Source organism: Lipophrys pholis (genome assembly GCF_963383615.2).
Source record: "Lipophrys pholis genome assembly, chromosome: 9".
NCBI classification, from domain to species: domain Eukaryota; kingdom Metazoa; phylum Chordata; class Actinopteri; order Blenniiformes; family Blenniidae; genus Lipophrys; species Lipophrys pholis.
In genome coordinates, this window is record NC_137639.1 from 21728230 (window position 1) to 21747254 (window position 19025).

Consider the following 19025-nt stretch of genomic DNA (forward strand, 5'->3'; position numbering starts at 1 on the left):
GAAAACATGTTTGGTGGATGTCACATGGGACGCTGACCAGAGACCAGACAACACAAAATATTGTGTCCAAACATGATCACAAACATGGAATAAATCTCAACTTTGGTGCAACATACAGGAAAAAGCATGTATTGCGTTGGGCTGTAACAAAAAATTGACACGTTAAAAACAACAACACATATTTGTGGTATTCAGCATTTTCTTTATTTGTTTATCTTTTGATACAGCAAAAAAGGGAGGGTGGAGCTAAATGCTTTTAAACATATACACATTCAAACATTAACGTATAAAAAAAAATCTATATGAAATGACATGTCATCCACATCTAATATGATGGGATGAAACAATGTAATGCCAGATAAATGCAACCATGTAGGCATCATCATACATAGAATATGACATGGGGATGACAAAGGCAGGGCCACAAAGATGGAGCCATTGACACAAACAAACAAACAAACGGCATACATAATACTAAAGGAAATGTCACTACTGCTTACTTAGTGAGCATGCAATGCTGAATCACTATAGCCAAGTTGTTAGTCTTTCTGGTGTTATACGGCACCAGACTAAATGCATTCACAAGTAACAGTTTTCTTACTATCTGTGGCTGCAGACTAGGCTCAATTGAAAACAAACAATAGGGTCCGATAATGGAGAAGGCACATTGCCAGGTTAAAAAAAAAAAGGAAGCAGTTATCAATGAAATACAGTACAGAAAGATAAGAATACAATAGTATATAAGTGACACGGACAGAGCTAAGTATAAAGGATGAATAATGGGAGGAATAGTGGTATTCACGGTAACGAGGAAATCAGAACCAAGAAACTGGGCTCAAAACAACTAATGTCAAAACATGAAATCTAATGCAACTGTTTTATCAAACCTAATCTTTGCATCATCTCTCCAATGATTTGGTCACTTTGTTTTAATATCTGCTACCTCAAAAACTGCTACAGTTTGTTCTGTTACACATTAAACCCTAATAAAAAAAAATTTAAAAAAAGATTCCGATAGATGCCAACTGAAAACAATGAATACGTTTGTGGCTGGTGAGGAACAAAGTTCATCATGTGCAGGGACTTTAAAGTCACAGTGGCACTAAAATGAGATTCCACTTCACTATGAAACTGTGCAACACTTACATAACAGGTCCCGTTTTCAGCCATGGAGCTGACAATTCTTACCAAACACTTTTTTTTTGTTTTTTAAACCAGCAATGGAATCCGTGCTTGGCAAATATGTGCTTGACTGTTGTTCATTCTGCATCCAAAAAGCATGCATCTAAAAATACTTACCACAATTGAATCAGTTTTAAACTATTTTTTCCCCCGAAAAGATTATTATTTTTTTTGTTCTAATCTTTCCCGTGTACAGTATGACCAAATAGAGAGAGCTACAAGACATTTTTTTTTTCAAAGCATGCCTGTAAATTGTAAAATTCACATCACAAAAACTAAGAGCAACATTCACTGTTTTTGTCATTATGCAGTCGCGTCATAGCCCTAGACAACTTAAAAATGCTATCAGAATAGACTGGCTGATATAAAGCACTTTAGAGGCAGAAAAGCATCATTGACCATGCTTGCTGGCACGATTACTGCCAAAGTGTGAAAGATGTACACAACCACCAGCCAAACAGAGTGGTAAAATCCTGTAATGCACATACTGGAGGTTTCTTGCACTCCAATCCAAGGTACCTAATCTCCCCAAGGAACAACTACATAGTTATGGCACTCACAGGGAATAAGACCAGTCAGTTAAGTCTTATATAAGATACAGCTCAGTTCTAGGTGCTACTAAAAAATTTTGTGAGAGATAGAAAAAGGCAACTTTATATTTATCAGGCTGCTTTTTAAACCCAACTGTTCTTGTGCAAGTTATGCTGGAACTTTTTGCGTAAACATAGAATTGGCACAAAACATACGTTGCAGTACACAAAGAGGGGACAGGAGGGTTAGAGATCTGGAATCATAGACAAGAGGAGATTATTTCAGTGCAGTACATTACCTCTGCACCGAGTAAAGTGAACAAAGATAAAGGGCATACTACACTGTATCTGCATGCATGCAAACCTTTTCACACCATTCATACACACGCATACACACACACACATACACACACATACGTCTGCGCACATAGACTGAATAAAGCCCTGTTGCAAAGGCAAAACGGCAGCTGAATGAATCCTGTGCTTTTGGATTTGGTTCATAGTTAAACTGAGTCGCAGCTGCGTAAGCCAATCACTGGGCAGCTTGCTTGGCCCGCTGGGTGTGGCACTTCATGCACAGGATCCTACCATCCAGTGGATAACAGCCATCTTCATCTGCTTCTATGGAGAGAGGGCGGGCGCAGTCCTGCAGAGTGAGAAAATACATTTCTTTATCGTGTTTTCTAACGGTCAGTTTGAAAGGAGCCGTGTAATGTACGTCTGGATGGAAACAAAGCCCAAAGCGATGTCTTACCTCACAGCGGTAACACTTGAGGTGAAAGTTCTTGTCGAGAGCTACCACTCTGACCGTCTCCTCACTTCCTGGGGCTGGAATTATGGGTTCATTGCAGCTCACACAAAGAGGGGAAAAACGCCTGCAAGAGGCACATGAACAAAAGCCATTAATTACCTCAGTGAATTTACCACACACATACAGCCAGAGGCAAGGAAAGACTGAAGCTCGGCAGAATATTCTAATGAAGCCTCATGTTAAAGTATTGTGTGGGACTGTTAACCAATGACAATTTAAAGAGTTTAAAACCGTTCAAAAAGTCAACCTCATAGGCAGGATTGATGAACTCCAACTAACAGATACAACTAGCCACTGACAAAAAGATTTAACAAAAACACACAAGTCTGGGCAGCTAATTCTTCATTGTGAGAAATTACTTGGAGTTTAAAGTCAGAAAAACAACATAGCACACAGAAGGTTTGCTTTATCACATTGTTATAATCATAAACTAGAAACGTATAGCCACCTGTGGTAATCCTGGACACAGTAGGGGTTGTTATTGTCATCAGTGATGAAGGGTGCGCCCTCAAGTACGCAGGAGCAGGTGCTGCAGCGGAAACAGTGGGCATGGAAACACTGTCCCACCGCCTTCAGCACGCGGTCTGTAATCCTCTCTCCACATCGGGAACACACAGCCAGAGAGCTCTGAAGAGGAAGAGGAGGAGAAGGAGGGGAAGAGAGATGGAGATGCAAGACTGATGAATAAAATGGAAGCAAAATTCTAGAAATGATGATGCATTTGTTTTGTGCAAACCAATTTCCACACATATTAAATATGTATTGAATGCTTCTTCAGCTCAGCAAAGAAATTACCATGCTTAACTTTGCTCCCCCCCCCCAAGAGTACCAAAAACATCGGCTGCAGCGGCACAAAAAACAGACAATATCTCCAGATTTATGTACAGGAGCATATATATTTATTATTGGGCATTTGTATAGGCATAGTCAGCTGCAAACTGCATGTTTTGTAGTTAAAATACAGTTTCTAGCCCCATGTACAACAAACTGTGACTAACTGAACTTCTACAGTCATCCGAGCAGCAGTTGTCCAGTTTAACCCTCATGGGACCGGCTCAAATCCTTATAGTTGTACATTTATGGCTTTGAACAATCTACTTTGCTTACAAAATGTTAATTTACTCTCCAATATATACCGTCCACCTCACAGGTGCCACTTGATCCGTGTATAAACTCTAAAAATGACGTTGGGAGCGTCCTCACCATGTAGCAGTCCTCACACTGCGGTGCGTTGTCTCTGTCATAGAACTGCATGCCCTGCAGGGGGCGGTGACAGCTCATGCAACAGAAGCAGCTGGAGTGAAAGAGTTTGTCCATGGCTCTCACAGCTGGCTGAGTACGGGAGAGAGCCTCGCCACACTTCCCACACATTTCTAAAGCAAGACAGAAACCCCCCCCCATAAACAAGTAGTATAAATTAACACATCCATCTTTTTACTATGTGCTGCTTGTGTTAATGCAGTCTGTTATGACAAAATGCTTGGGGTTCTTAGAAAAATGGTTCAAACAAACTGTTCTATTCCTCATTAATCTTCTACAGCAGAGGGTCATATATTTGTTGGAAAGAAGAATAAATTACTGATACGTTTTCATATCCATAATGGTTTTCATGTCATCAAGTCAGCGAGATGAAAAAGTCATGGTTTATTTATTCGCCATGATAGATTTTAAAAGGATGTGATATTCAAATGTGAAATAAATTAAGGTTTTGAAATATTCAATATCACCGATCAAAACTAGAGAGAATATTACTTCTGTTAATGCTTCATAACATAATCAACTTTTTTTGTCTCGTTTTTCAGGGGCCAAGCAAACCAGCAGCTACTTAATGACCGCGATTAGCAACAATTACTGTCATTCATCTACATTATTAAAGCTTATCACGTAAATGTTAAATGATTTTCTAATTAGTGCGGTGAAGGAAGCGAACACGGTTGTGTAAGAGATGAAAAATGATTTGCGTGTCTGCACCTGTGGGAGGGGAGGTGATGACTGGTGCGTGTGTGTCCATGTCTTTAATAAAGTCCTTGGTCATTCTCTCCAGCTCTTCTACTTCCCTCATGTTCAGAGGAACGCCTCCGCCAGGGATGGGAACAGGGGGTGAAGGCTGCACACACACACACACACACACACACACACACACACACACACACACACACACACACACACACACACACACACACACACACACACACACACACACACACACACACACACACACACACACACACACACACACACACACACACACACACACACACACACACACACACACACACACACACACACACACACACACACACACACACACACACACACACACACACACACACACACACACACACACACACACACACACACACACACACACACACACACACACACACACACACACACACACACACACACACACACACACACACACACACACACACACACACACACACACACACACACACACACACAGCCATTAGTTCGTATAGCTATACATTATTTACAGTTTAGAACCAGAGGCCTTTTAAAGCGTTTTGTCATGTATGATTGAACAATTTACCTTTTAAAAACACTTTGTATGTCCACAACTAAATTATTTGTATTTCCTGTGCTTTTCTACTGTGCCTTCCGAGTACAAAGTGGGAACCTACCGTCGATGCAGGGGTCGTTTTCATTGGCTGGGTGAAGGAGGAGGGTGGAGAAACCATCGCCTTGGGTTGAGGAGGAGGAGGCACAGTAGCAGAAGGGTTGAGGTTTGCGTTCACCTGGCTGGCAAAAGGAGAACTCTTCACATGATTAGCTGTTGGGGCAGTGGCCATGTTGTTCACTGAAGTAGGAGGTGCAGGTGGAGCAGCAGGAGGTGGAGGGAATGAGCTGGCGCTCGTGACCGGGGAAGGTTTTGGTACGCTGCTGACTAGGGTTGGTGCCTGGTTCAGGTTCTGGTTGAGTTTTTGTGCCAGAGAGGCCGACGACATTGCCGGTCTCCCGCCGAAAGCGGCCTTTGGCGCCACGGCCGGCCCCTTGGGAGCCGAGTTCGGTGCGACGGTGTGATTGGCTTGTCGGCTCGTTCTGGCTTTCAGTTCTTCTGCCCAGGGTGCAGGAGGCGGACGGTCTCCCATCTCAGGAGGGGGCAGAAACGAAAGGGCTGGTTTGGGAGCCGTTGGGGGAGGAGCAGAAGGCTTGGGTGCTGGTGCTGAGGAATACTGGCTTGGCATCTGAGTATGAAAAAGAAAAAGATCTATGGATGGACTGCATTAACTTGGAACAGCACACATAAAAAAAGAGATTATTTTACACAAAGATGACTTTCCCCCTCCCTATAGACGACAAACTACAAATCAACAGCGCAAAGTTGTTTATCTAGTATAAAAGCACTGGACGTTGAAATGTTGTGAGTCGACACTTTTAATATCTTGATTGAGAGACTTTAATTAAAGTAAACACTGGAGCAGCTCCAAAGTTTGACCCGATCAGAAGTGCTCTGTCTTCATGACATCTTATTTTGTGGTGTCGAGCCAACATTATTCTGCCCTGATCTAGAACCTTCCTGTTGGATAAAAACACTCTCCATTTATGGCGCTCTCACTGCGTCCCTGGCAGCGCACTCGGGCTCCCTCACATTCTCCAATCCTGTGTGCATCACGCTCCCTCTCTTTAAATCCTCTCAGCGTGAACGGCCGGCTCTCTGACTTTTTGTTCCTTATTCAGTCTGGTGTAATGTGCGAACAGTTCCCTTGTCATTGAGCTTTCGATCGAAAAAGATGAGGAGAGAGACTAATGAAACCAGCTTGGCACGCCTCCCAACTATTTCCACTGACCGCACCTTCCTGTAGTTCATTTTTTTGCCCCCCTCTCTGACTCATCCTCTTCTACAGTGCACCCCCTGTGAGTCAGCTCCTGCTGTCGTTTTTTCCCTCTCATCTCTCCTTTAGCACTGAATATGACTTGGGGTTCATTTTCACTGCTCGTTCCACTGCATGTCCCGACACTCAGTGGTTTGTACCTTGGGGTTGAAAGGTCCCCTCGTTTCCATCTCAGACAACAAGTCGGTCAGAGAGTCGAGCTGCTTGTCGAAGCTCGTCTGCTTCTCCATCAGTCTCTGGCAGGGGGAGAAGCAGGGGGAGATATATAAACAGGACGTTTCCTCAAAGAAAGTAATCACGACAGCACAGAATGTTCCAGACACATTAACAACATTTTATGTACACATTACCATATTTGATTGAGACTCAAAATGTAACTGCAGAATAAAATGTGAACCGTCTTTAAAACTTTTAAGGACGAGCTTCTTGGAGGACTTAATGGCTTAGAAACAGAAATGACAAAGAAATAAAATATGTTAATTCATGTTATAATGAAGAAATGAATGTCATTTTATTGATACCAGCCTGGTTTGATGAAAGAGAATACTGCAACATACGTTACTTGATTTTCTAATCTGTTGTTGGGTGTTTGTAGAGAAGGATAATGCATATCTGTATTTTGAACTGCTTAACATTTACTATCGAAAACCTGATTCCATGCATCCTTTGTTTCCTCACAAACCAAACATATGCGAAGGAGTTCTACAAAAGATTTGCATGTCTATATAACATGACTGGGCAACAAGCCTGTTGATTTGAGTGAGTTACAAGAGTAGAACATCAGAGTAAAATGTCAAGATTGGATTTCCTGCGAGACTCTGCATAGTGATATCACGACAGTAGGCTCCAGTGTCCTGCCTATCGTATTATATGTGAAAGCCATTACATGCAGCAAACGACCGAAAAGAAGCAAGCAGATGGTAAAAGCTAAAGATGCAGTCGTGACTCACCTGTGGGGTCGCTGCAGCACTGGAGATACTGGTGCCTGAGGTGGGCATGGGTGGAGGTGGAGGAGGGGGAGGCGGGTAGGGACAGGTGGGTGGACAGGCACTCTCCTCAGGGGGAGCTGGAAGGGGCAGGTCGTCTGCCACGGGAGGTGGAGCAGGAAAGGCGGGAGGGAAGGCATCAGAGGCAGGATGGGTGATTTGACATTCGAGGGGAGGTGCTGGCAAGTCATCATCCAGTGGAGGAGGAGGAGGGGGTGGGAAGTCTGACAATAAATGAGGAGGGGTGGTTGGTTAAAAGCTGTAACGAATAATGGCTTCATTCTGAATCGATATGACTATCTAAACACTTCAATAATGTACTGTTGTTTAAAAACAACAACAACAACAAAGAACCAAAATGTTGGAAAGATGCAATTAGTTTAACATGTACAATATACTGCCAAAATTCTTTGCTCGCCTGCCTTCGCATGCATCACATTATAGTACTACTAATAGTTGATTGTGTAATTTTTAGTAGTGAGGAAATATCCCAGCTGGACGTATTTCACAGGTGGCATCTCATTGACTGAGTTGTATGTGGTACTATATAAATAAAGTTGAATTGAATTGAATGCTGGAATTCACTGAGCTCCTCAGAGAGACCCAGGCTTTCACAGATGTTTAGAAATAGTCTACATGCCTATACATGCCTATAGTCTATAAGTGCTTGATTTTATACACCTGTTGCCATGGAAGTGATTGGAATACCTGAATTCAATGATGTGGGTAGCTGAGCAAATACTTTTGGTAATATAGTGTATTTGTTTTAACTTGCGATTTCTTTGCATATCTTTTCAGTTCACAAATAAAAAGGCTGCAGCCAGCCTCTAATGGATAGGTATCCAGAGGCTGATATCTCAATTATAAAGGGCCCTGTGGAATTTTCTTGTAAACAAACAAAAAGCCATGTTTACATTAGGTGACTGTATCCTTGTGGAGTAATAATATTTGTGTTTGTACTGCTTTCTTTTTCAGGAAATGCATCTGCCCTGGATGTTTGCCTGGAGCTGTCTTTTTGTGACAGCTTTTACAGATAAATGAGCTCACTCCGGAGAATAAAACCACAAAGAGTCTGAATTATGTGAAACCAAAGGAAGGCATGTGAATTCTCTATGAGCTTCTTCATGCACACATCAACTCTAATGGTCAAAAACTCCCCAGGCTGCTTTTAATTTGGACTGAAATGTGCACAAATTTAAAAGAGACTGTGGAATTATCTAAAAGACTGGAATTAAAGTAAAGTGATGTAATATGTGGGGGACAACTCATTAAAACATCACAACTGACATGGCATTACAGGCTCAGCTGTGAAGCTCTGCAGGCTCTCGCATGGGAAGCAGCAGGGAGTGGGGACTGGGGAGGGCCGCTCTCTGGGTGAATATAACTTCAAACACAAAGAAAGTCTCTGGAAACGGTGTAAATAATGCAAATACCATCGCAGAGTGAAGGGGGTGGAGGAGGCAGGTCTCCCACTCGACCAATAACAGCTGTGCCTATTGGCGTCGGCGATGGAGCCGACGGAGGCGTCAGGCTTTTGGGCCGTGGCGGTGCCACAGATGCAAACTTCTTTGGCTGGTTGTAGAAGGACGGGGTGGTGACTTTGAAGTTCAGAGACGATGTCACCATGAATGGCTTGCTGCTACTGGAGTCCTCCATTTTGAGTGTTTATCTGAGGATGAACACAAGAACAGTTTTATGACCATATGAGGATATAAAAGGTATGAAACAAGTTGCAGAAGAGTTCAACCTTCTTGGCTCCTCCCCTCACAGCCCATCTGACAGACACAACAATCATCAGCTGACTCAATTCAAAGGGCTCAAGGACTCAAATTCTTTGGCAGTGCATGAAGATCGAGCTTTCTGCCGGGGAGTTAATGCTGATGACACATCGGCAAAACATTCGGCCCGATACAACTGCAAAGCTACACACTAACTGCGACCAGATTTAGCTTTAGTGCCTGCACACACAAAAAATGAAAACGGAGAGACAATCCTTATCTATGACTAAATTTAAAATGAAGATGAAGGGGCTCTTCACAGCTGTAAGAGAATAAAACAATTTTGGGTTAAAACACCAACAGGAGTAACTCAAACAACATTATTAATATGCCTTTGAAAAATTGACAACTCATCCTTTTATTATTAAGGAATTCATTCCTTGTTAGGCTATCATTACCAAACACTACCCATGTTTTGTGAACTTCTACGTCAGACTCAACATTGCAGACTTTATAACTTGGAGGTGTTGAGCTCTAATATTCCTGTAAGACTCATAAAAATAAGCATGTTTTTGTGGCTTGTGATGAGTCTTGAACTATTTCTGGTGTTAGTAAACTCACAGTAAAGAGAAACATAACCCAGAAGCATGCAACAAAGCTCAGTGTTAGTCTTTAAAAAAAAAAACACACACACACACAAATTGGCAGATAGTCAAAAGTGGAATGAGAAAAGAGTGTGAAAATGTCCTTAGGCCAAGTATACAACGTTGCCCAAGCAGAGACAATTTACAATACGCAACACGTGGCTGTTTCCAGTCACATAAAACGCAGCAATGCCACGACTCGCAGGAGAGAGACCTCGCTGCACCAGAGATGATGGCGAGGACGATAACATTTTGGTGCGATGTACGTCAAGAAGAGGCCGAGCTCAAATATTTACTTCGCACATGCTGGTAGTTAAACAAATGTTGATGTTGCTTCTAGTGTCTCTACCAGGAGTCCTACAAAGTGTGAGGACATTTCCCGAAGACCATAACATTTGTGAAAAGCATGGCTGTTCCCATGGTTACCACGGTTACATCTTCTACTCCAACACACACAAACATGAACATATCTGTACACACACTGGCTGACTGCTAATAATAATTGTGATTAAGGCAAAGCTCCACTGTTTATGCTGCTTTTGACTTGTACCACTGGAGAATCTTAATTCAGCAATTGCTTGATACGACATTCAGCTCATTGCTGTTTTTCCCCCCATAAATATCTGAGTTTGTTGTCGGGATTCTTACCTATTTGAACTGTATTGCCTTGTGCACAGTCACCCTTCAATAACGAGTAGCGACTCAAATAATTCTTTTTAATAATATTTCATAAATAAAAATATGTTTTAATATAAATATTATATAAGAAATATATCCAAATTGTCAAATTCATTGAATTGAAATAGGGCGGGTTTTAACCTGGCACAGTCAAACTGATCTAAAAGTGAGGATGTAGAGGGTGCAGATATTCTCTTTTCTGCCCAACGAGCTGCATTTTAGTTAAACCAAAACCCCTCACTTCAGTAATAAGACTTAATAGTGTTTTCACCTCTACTCAGATGTAGTTTCAAAATATAGGTCCAAAAGACACTGCGGTTTTGTTGGCTTCATCCTTTCACTGCACAAAACACCCTGATGTTTTTTTTTGTCTTATCTTGCAGTTAATATAATAAAATGCATATCTTACATCTTTTTTGTTGTATTTGTGTGTCACCGTGCTCAATTAGCACATGTAAAAATACTTTGTGGCTGTTCTTCTAAAAAGCAAATTGATGGTGGTCATTATTGTAACCTAATTTTATAGGTATTTTGAGTTATTGCAGAGGGAAAGCCCACAATCCTCTGAAAATGGGTCAGTGACTTGCTTTTGGGTCACAAAAAAAACCAAACAGTTGAGAATCACTGCTACTTAAATATGCATCTATTTGGCTGCACTGTATACTCAGGTAGTTTTCATGCCAGACCCGCCCTGCTCTCTAGGCAAAGACTTAATCTGATGTGTCACTAGGAGGATAGTGGTGCCACTTAAATATAATTTAAGAAAGAAAGAACTTATATTTTTTGGAGTCTGGTTTTTCCACGACAATAAACTGATGATCAAGCTTAAAAAAAAAAAGCCAGCACCTCAGGAAATACTAGTTTGCACTTCTGTAACTTTCACTTTCATCAATTATTTGTAATTTAAAACTTAATAAAATAATCTAAAAACAGTAAAAACTAACCAGCGATCCACAGCCCTCCAATGTCTCGTCCGTGTTCAGTCAAATTTGAATATTTGCAGATTGAATAGTGAACCCAACACAGGTTAGAGAGCTTGGAAATGACCAACTAATACAGACAAACTGCCAAAACTCTGAAATTAATAATTAAAAGGAGATTCACTGTTGCCACCTTATGCACACAAAAAAAGTATTGTTCCCTTAAAAGCAGTTTCTATAAGCAGCACAGAACTGGGCCATGTATTTATAAATGATATTAATATATTATATATTGTTTGTTTGCTGTACTGATGCAGTCAGCAAATTCTGAGTCTCGAGAAAAAAGCTGAAAAGGTGATTTTAAAGAATGCAGTTTCCTGTGAATAAGTTAAGTCTTCCTTTAACAGCAGAGGGTTGATGAACATTTCTTTACGAAAGGTAATAATGTCAGGTTTTTCAACAAAAAGGGGAAGTGATTCAGGGAGATCACCATGGAAATAATTTCGCAGAAATATCAACTACTGCATAAATAACTGCACATAAACTCTTAAAATATATGCTCTCGGAAGTTTTCAGAAGTCAGATGAGTACAGATTAGCAATTGGGAAACGTTTCCTGCAGACATAGACGACCTCTGACACAAGTCAACTCAAAGACTTTGAGCACGTCATCCTGGTCCCATTTTGTTGGGACATACCGGCAGCTCTTCAAGTTCTGACAAGATGTGAAAACCCTTTCACCTCCTGAAAGTATCTGGTGATCATATCATAAACGAAATGCTTCTGCCTTTTTTTTTTTTTTTTATAGCTCAGCTTGCTTCAACACGACATTTATTGATGTTAGTTTTGCCCATGTATGTATACACATACATCATTATGCCCTTGAAGCAAACAGACGTGTCAGCTGGCTCACGGCGTCAGGAGATAACCTACTGTGTCCTACTATGCTTGGAACTCACCATTATGATCACACTGCTCATGATTCATTGTTTGTCAGAGTATACTTTAGTAAGTATTGCATCATTCCATTTTTGCCATTGTCCAAACAAAACACCCCAGACACATCCTTGACAACATGAAATATGACCACATGTCTAATAACAACAGGAATCTGACTGCTCGGCCACCACCACCACCAGACAATACAGTAAACCATTACAGAGGTTACATCTGTTAGTGAATGACACAACACTTTTTCTCCAATGTTATTGTCCTTTGTGTGTCGCATAAACTTCTGCTTCTACACAATCATGGCTCGATGTCACTATTCCATTTAAATTATTCAGACAATTGCCGAGGGAATCAATCAGCACAGATGGTGACACTCTAAAAACAGAGACAAAGAGCTGTTCTACTTTTTGGTGCAGGCTCAAAACAAGTACTGATACTTCAAGCAATGAGGGAGATTAAATACCTAACATAAAGAAAAAGGACAGGTTGTTCAGTCTTCTGGAAAATAGCTAGCCACTTAATAACACATCAAGACCTACTTCATGTTCAATGAAGAGGACTGGTTGCAACCAAGATAAAGCTCTCAACTTTAAATGAGGTTTTAATGTCAGAGTATCAGCACAGTACTCCAAACAGAACACTTGAATCTATTGTAGCTTTGGAAAAGGAGAGCCTGTATTGACCGCGATTGAGTCTTTTCATTACAAGCTGTAGCTACTGTGTTTCTGGGAAACAATATGCAATAACTGTCTTTAATTATTTACCAGTGATGATAGTTTGTAGACAGGTTTCCTTCGTTACTTGATACAGTCCTGGGGGGCTTGGTACACACTCAGCTCCAGACATCCGCCAGTAAATCTTTTCTAGAAACCTGATCCCCGGGATGAGAGCGACCCTCAGTTGAGGAACATTTTTGGCACAACCTCTCAATGACATCATCGTTTTGGTTTCTTCTCCTTCCCTCTAATCATCGTCTTTTTTCTTGGGAACGTTGTAACTCACCTCTCATTTGAATCCTTTTTGTAAGACTAGTAATACACTCATTGCACTAGTTGTACATTCTGGCTTGCTTGCTTGATGTTCAGAAACATTTCTATTGTTTTATTCCTACCTCAGCCTCTCGTTCACCTCTCAGCCCACAATCGAACTGAATGAAATCACTCCAGGTTGGATTTATACATTTCTACTGAACATCTGTGATGGAGGACGGTATGACGTAGCCTTAGCAATGGCCACAGCATAAATCACACACTATACTGTTTATAGCTTTCGGGTTTGTCTGTACTCCACATGGCCAAGCATCTTTTACAGACTAGAAAAACGGGTCTCAACAAAGTTTGGGGACCACAGTTGTTTTCCATTCTTTCATACAAGGAACTAATTTCTTCCTGGGACAGATGGTGGATGTAATCAGCTTAACTACCTTATAAAGGAATATAAAAACCAGCAGGCCTCTTCAGTATGGTTGCAAACTAGGAGACTTCAACATGAAAGCAAAGCAGATATTTGACGTTAAATGTCTTGACATCTGTCTGTGAGAATGTGTTACACAGCTAATGTTACCTAACGTCTTTATATTTTGTCTTGGTGTCAATAGTTAAACACACAGTCTTGAAGAAATTACACCACTTTTAAAAGGGAAAGCATTACCTCAGCAGCAGTTCAGTACTTTGTGATTGTACAGCTAAATTTGGCCTAAATGCTGCACTACAGCAGTTTGAAAGTCCTATATGGGAGTAGTTTATCAACATGCCTCTGGTTGTCCTTGACCTGAACACCTGTACTTATTTTCATTTAATGGGATAAGAATGGTCTAAAATGGGCATTAACTAATGTGCATCTGCAACTTTTTCCAAAGAAACTTTAAACATTTTGTTAGTTCTTCAATACAACTGTGTCTTTGAGTGTGCATGTTAAAAAAATTGTGAAATGCTGAGGAATCTATCTGTGACTAGATGGTCACACTGGGGGCTATTGCAATGACGAGTATACGAGTGCAAAGCCCCATTTTTCTGCATTATGGTAATTGCTTGCAGTGTTATTGGAATCATGAATCTAGTTTCTGTGAAGAGTTTTCTCTTCACAGAGACAGAAATGTGAATGTGTAAAGAATCACAGTTTCTCACAATACATCCAGTAGTTCCTCATGTCTGGTCACTGTCGGTGACGAACATGTTGTTGAAACTGTCCATTGTTCCAATGTTAATAGCACACTGAGCTTCTGGGAAAGCGTGTCTAGGCCAGGGGTCACTAACGCAGAGACAATTCATGCTTTTGAATCCAATCTTACAGGTCACTGGTCATGCATTGTGAGCACCAGTGTTGTGCGCCATCTCAGACTGCAGTTGAAGGAATATCTGAATGGGCAATATTTCAAAACTGGCAAACACATCACCGGCTGGAGTCTGGGTCACACTTCCACTCTAACAAGCCTGTCTGCTTGGACCAATATACCATGTGATATAGACTAACTATTTACCAGTGAGAAAGACAATCAAAATGTGACACAAGCAGTAAATTGAGGCAAAGAGATGCTTTTTTTTTCCACTATGAAAGATTTCCCACTACCTCATTTGTACATTGTCCATTCATTCTTTAGTCACGGATATTCACGCTTTTCACCAAGTTATTGAGACATAAGTGGCCACAAACACGGCTTCTTCAAACACGAGCGTCACGCTAAGCTCAGACTGACCCTTACCATTATGATTTATTCTTAAACACAGCCTGCGTATTGTTACCTTGTGCTGAGGATCAATTGATAATCTTGAATCATAGATCTTCTCACACATGACAGACACTACAGGACACTCGTTAATCCAAAACACCAGAACATTGACTTTACTGAAACCCAACCATGCCATCCATCACAGGGTGTAGTCTTGGATCCTCTGACAGCACTTCTGCATGATTTGTCTGCACAACGGTCATTACATTACACAAGTAATAAGAGATACTGAAAAATGTCTCATCGAGCCAACTAATTCCAGTGGGTTATTTAATATAGTGAGAGGATGGAAACTGCCCAGTGAGATTCCTGGATATCACTTGACGTATGTAATATTTTTTATAGCCTTTTCACTGTTGTGGATGTATCTTAAATGGAGTCTATAGAGACTCTCCTCAGAAATAGCTTGAATGAGGATCTTCCAGTGAGCACGTTTTCTGAAGGATTTTGGATTTCATACTCACTCAACAATGCTGCTATTTATATAAATTTGCATTACTTGAAACATGAGAAAAAACTTAGTCCTTGTGCATTCATTAATTTCCTACGATGGGAATGTGGAACATAAATGACAAATTCATCGCATGCACATCTCTAAGCCGTTTTGTTAATCCCATCTCGCACATTAAGATTAGTGCACATGATCTGATCTTGATAACGAATGGGATTTTTTTTTTTTTTTTTGAATTTAGAACCAATTACTCTCTGCAGAAACAGTTTGGTGGCCCAATTACCTTTTTTATTTTTAGCACATCACACAATCAGTTGTACACATGGTAGAACATGCATAGACGATTAAGACTGTGGAATCCAGTACTTCTTGCTTTTCTCTGACATCCACTTGTCTAAAGGTTGCAATCATGCGATTTTCTTTTATCTTATAGTTATTATGGAGGTGATAGTAGGTGGTGGTAAAATAGCACGTAACCTGTATTACACTGAAAAAACAACCACATTCCAAACCATTTCATCCAACCGAGGGTTGTGAGGCACTGGAGCTGATCTTACTGCCTGTGGGTTAAGGCAGGTTACACCCAGGACAAGCCATCACAGAGCCACAGATGCAAGGGAGAACATGCAAACTGCACACAGGATACTCTCACTGTTAACAGAGAGTGCTCACCACTACTCCACAATATGTTCCGAGCAGCATGCAGCTCCAATCGTTGTTTTTATTTTGTGTTGCATCAACATAGACCTGTACAGCAGCTTAGAGGTGCCGCAGCTTGCAGAGCCACACTGACAGGCCTCCTCATTGTGGACACAAGATAATGCGCCACCCAGTTCCTGATATTATCTGTCACTTCTCTATATTGTGGATCGCTTCTCCACCCACTGTGACCTTTTGATGGTGCAGGTTTAGCATGTTGTTCCTTGTGACAGGCTGGGTCAATGCAGATGAAGGTTTTTACACTAATGCTGGCTACTAGCGACGCTTATGCCGTTTATTAACGGGTCGTTTGGGGTGGGGGCAGTGTTTGTGGAGCTACTAGCTTTGTTCTGTTTCTATGTTAAAGCTTAAAACAATGAAGTACATGAATGACAGCTGCCGCTCACCTACAACCGTCCACCTCCCCCTAGCTTCAGTATCGTTAGCTCCACACACACGCTCACACACACCGCGGCGGTAAAATGGGCTAAAAACACCGCCCCGTTTTCTCTCCTTACCTCATAAGGAAACGGCAGCTGGTTTCTCCCCTCGGCCGCTGTCATCAACTTCTAACAATTCCTGCTACTCTGCGGAGCGCGTGAAACGCTGCACTGCTAGCCAGCTAGCTCAGTGGACTCCTGAGCCGAAGCTTCCGCATTGCCATGCCTTATCGCTCGTGCCCATCAGCTGGTGCGGGCTGTGGACTCTCGAGACCAGAGCGGAACCAGGAACACCACCCACTTTACACACTGAGGGTAGACCCGTCCACCGGAGCCCTCCTGCCCGTTGCCATGTGACAAATCCGCACTTCTTGCCACGCCACAAAAAGGCCACATTCCTCTCACACAGAAACCCGAAAATCTACAATTTACGACATTTCACTCACAAATACTTTACCTTATTAGGTAACCTGTGGCAGTCACTCTGCCCCACCTCCAGAACAGCAAGAAAGACGTACAGCCCCCCCGTCGTCCCTCGATCAATAGCTTACGGCAGATAGTTCAGTTACTTACCCTGTTCACTACGGTGGAGCTCCCTGTTTTTACTTCCCCTGGTTTCTTTTGTTCTTCTTCCTCTTGGTCCACAGCTGTGTAAAAGTTGTCAGTAATGGCAACTTCTGTTTCTTGCTCTTCCCCTCTCCAGCTATTAGACCCTCCCCCTGTGCTGCTGCTTTACAGTCTGGAAAAGGAATGACACCATCCTTCCAAACAAGTTCTCTCTCGTTTGATTTTGGCTCAGGACCTGTGTATGACTGTGTAAACAGCACCTCTCTCTCTCTCTCTCTCTCTCTCTCTCTCTCTCTCTCTCTCTCTCTCTCTCTCTCTCTCTCTCTCTCTCTCTCTCTCTCTCTCTCTCTCTCTCTCTCTCTCTCTCTCTCTCTCTCTCTCTATGTGGGTTCATAAAGTGTCCAGTCAGATCCCTCCTCCTGCCTGTGCTCTCCTTTCTCTCTGAATTCTTGCAGCATTCTTCATTCAATGACATCAACCCTGTTGCCTCTCCTTGTAAGGTCAGAGCGAGGGAATGAGGGAGCAAGAGGGAGGGAGAGATAATGGGGCTCCGGGCTTGATTAGATGCAGACCCTAGAAGCAGTGTAGGGGCTTAAGCCTGAGGAAGTACAGTGGCTGAAGAAAGTACGCTGTAGCAAATGTTTTCTGTTTGGTCTTTGGGCAAAACTATGAGGTTCTTTTCGGGTCTCTCTGCCACTTGCCTGAACAAGCACATGTTAGGAGGATCTGACTATGAAAAAAAGAGTCTGCAGATAGGTGATTATATGATTTACACCACAGCAGCCAACAAGCATAGACTGCTTCTCTGTACATGCGTGTTTATACATCCTCATAATAAGGATGTGATCGCCTTTAACCCAGTGTTGAAGTAGACACCCTCCTATCCTGGAGCTCAGCCTCTTGCGTGACCTAACGTACTTTCATGACTCACTCACACGAACTCCCCCCCCCCCCCATGGCAACTCACACTGCCCACGCCTTAATAGTCTTATCACACTTTCAGGTGCAGGGACGGTGTGCCCCTGTGTCAGAACTCTTGCTTATCTATCACTTCCTTGGCACTCAAACTCGTATTCCTAAAAATGAAAACAGGGAGACGCAGTGGTAGAGTGGTAAGTGCTCTACGCTCATAACAAGAATGTCCCCTGATTGAGTCCATTTGGGGACTGTTCAATTTTGTGGTTTACTTAACAAATAAAAAAGTATACGGGGGGGAGCTCTTTGAGTGGCATATATTGTGTATCCTCTGACTCAATGGGGTCAGGGGAGGTAAATAATATCTATTTTCAGATATTAAAAAAATACAGCTTAAAAGTATCTGCAACATAAAGCTCGCTAAGTAAGCAGCGGAAGAGAAAATGGTGATTGCGTCAGGAGAAAGAGAAAGAGAAAGAAAGAGTGTACTAAGAGAGTTACATAGAATATATATCGCTTCAGTGAAGCAATGGGCAAAATTAGAGCTCAATGCGTCTTGTGTGGTGAAAACCTGCCAAATGAAACAGCAGGACCGGTCCACTAAACGCCCTGACATGGTGTGTAAACCCAAACAGTTTATCCTCAAAGAAAATAACTCATCATTGCAGAATATAACAAATCAACTGTATTTCACATATGGTGTGTTAAAGGGTTCAACTTTTTTGGTGTAATTCTATGGGGTGTGGTGGTGGTGGTGGTGGTGGTGGTGGTGGTGGTGGGAGGGGGGGGGGGGGGGGGGGGGTCAACTGGGTTTACAATAGTAAAGATTTGTGTCCCTCAAGAAAAAGGTTGCGAAGCAGTCAGTCTGACTCATAGTGTTGCGATTCCAACTCACTCTCATATCCTCATATGACATTCAGGTTGAGACATGGCCGAGTTGCACTCCATT

General features: G+C 42.0%; 1 protein-coding gene across 2 annotated transcripts; it reads right to left on the reverse strand.

Moving 5' to 3' along the window:
- Positions 1 to 183: 183 nt before the first annotated feature.
- zyx (zyxin) lies at positions 184 to 17438 on the reverse strand. 2 transcript variants are annotated; one of them, XM_080471388.1, is made up of 10 exons: positions 17168 to 17438; positions 8800 to 9035; positions 7331 to 7590; positions 6521 to 6616; positions 5169 to 5732; positions 4495 to 4630; positions 3727 to 3896; positions 2972 to 3150; positions 2467 to 2587; positions 184 to 2358 (listed from the first exon to the last, which is right to left on the reverse strand). In XM_080471388.1, exons 2-10 carry the CDS (start codon positions 9020 to 9022, stop codon positions 2245 to 2247), a joined length of 1863 nt encoding a protein of 620 aa, XP_080327514.1. In that variant the 5' UTR covers positions 9023 to 9035; positions 17168 to 17438; the 3' UTR covers positions 184 to 2244. The 2 variants fall into 2 exon arrangements, with proteins under 2 accessions (XP_080327514.1, XP_080327515.1); XM_080471389.1 differs by lacking the exon at positions 17168 to 17438 and adding an exon at positions 16673 to 16833 and having other exon boundaries at positions 185 to 2358.
- Positions 17439 to 19025: the final 1587 nt, after the last annotated feature.

Bases quoted from the DNA above. Each gene is read 5' to 3' on its own strand.
- zyx (XM_080471388.1), bottom strand. From the start codon at position 9,022: ATGGAGGACTCCAGTAGCAGCAAGCCATTCATGGTGACATCGTCTCTG. The intron at 7,591-8,799 runs GTATTTGCATTA...ATTTATTGTCAG, and splicing joins ACCCCCTTCACTCTGCGATG to ACTTCCCACCCCCTCCTCCT. The intron at 2,359-2,466 runs GTAAGACATCGC...CTCACTCTGCAG, and splicing joins TCAAGTGTTACCGCTGTGAG to GACTGCGCCCGCCCTCTCTC.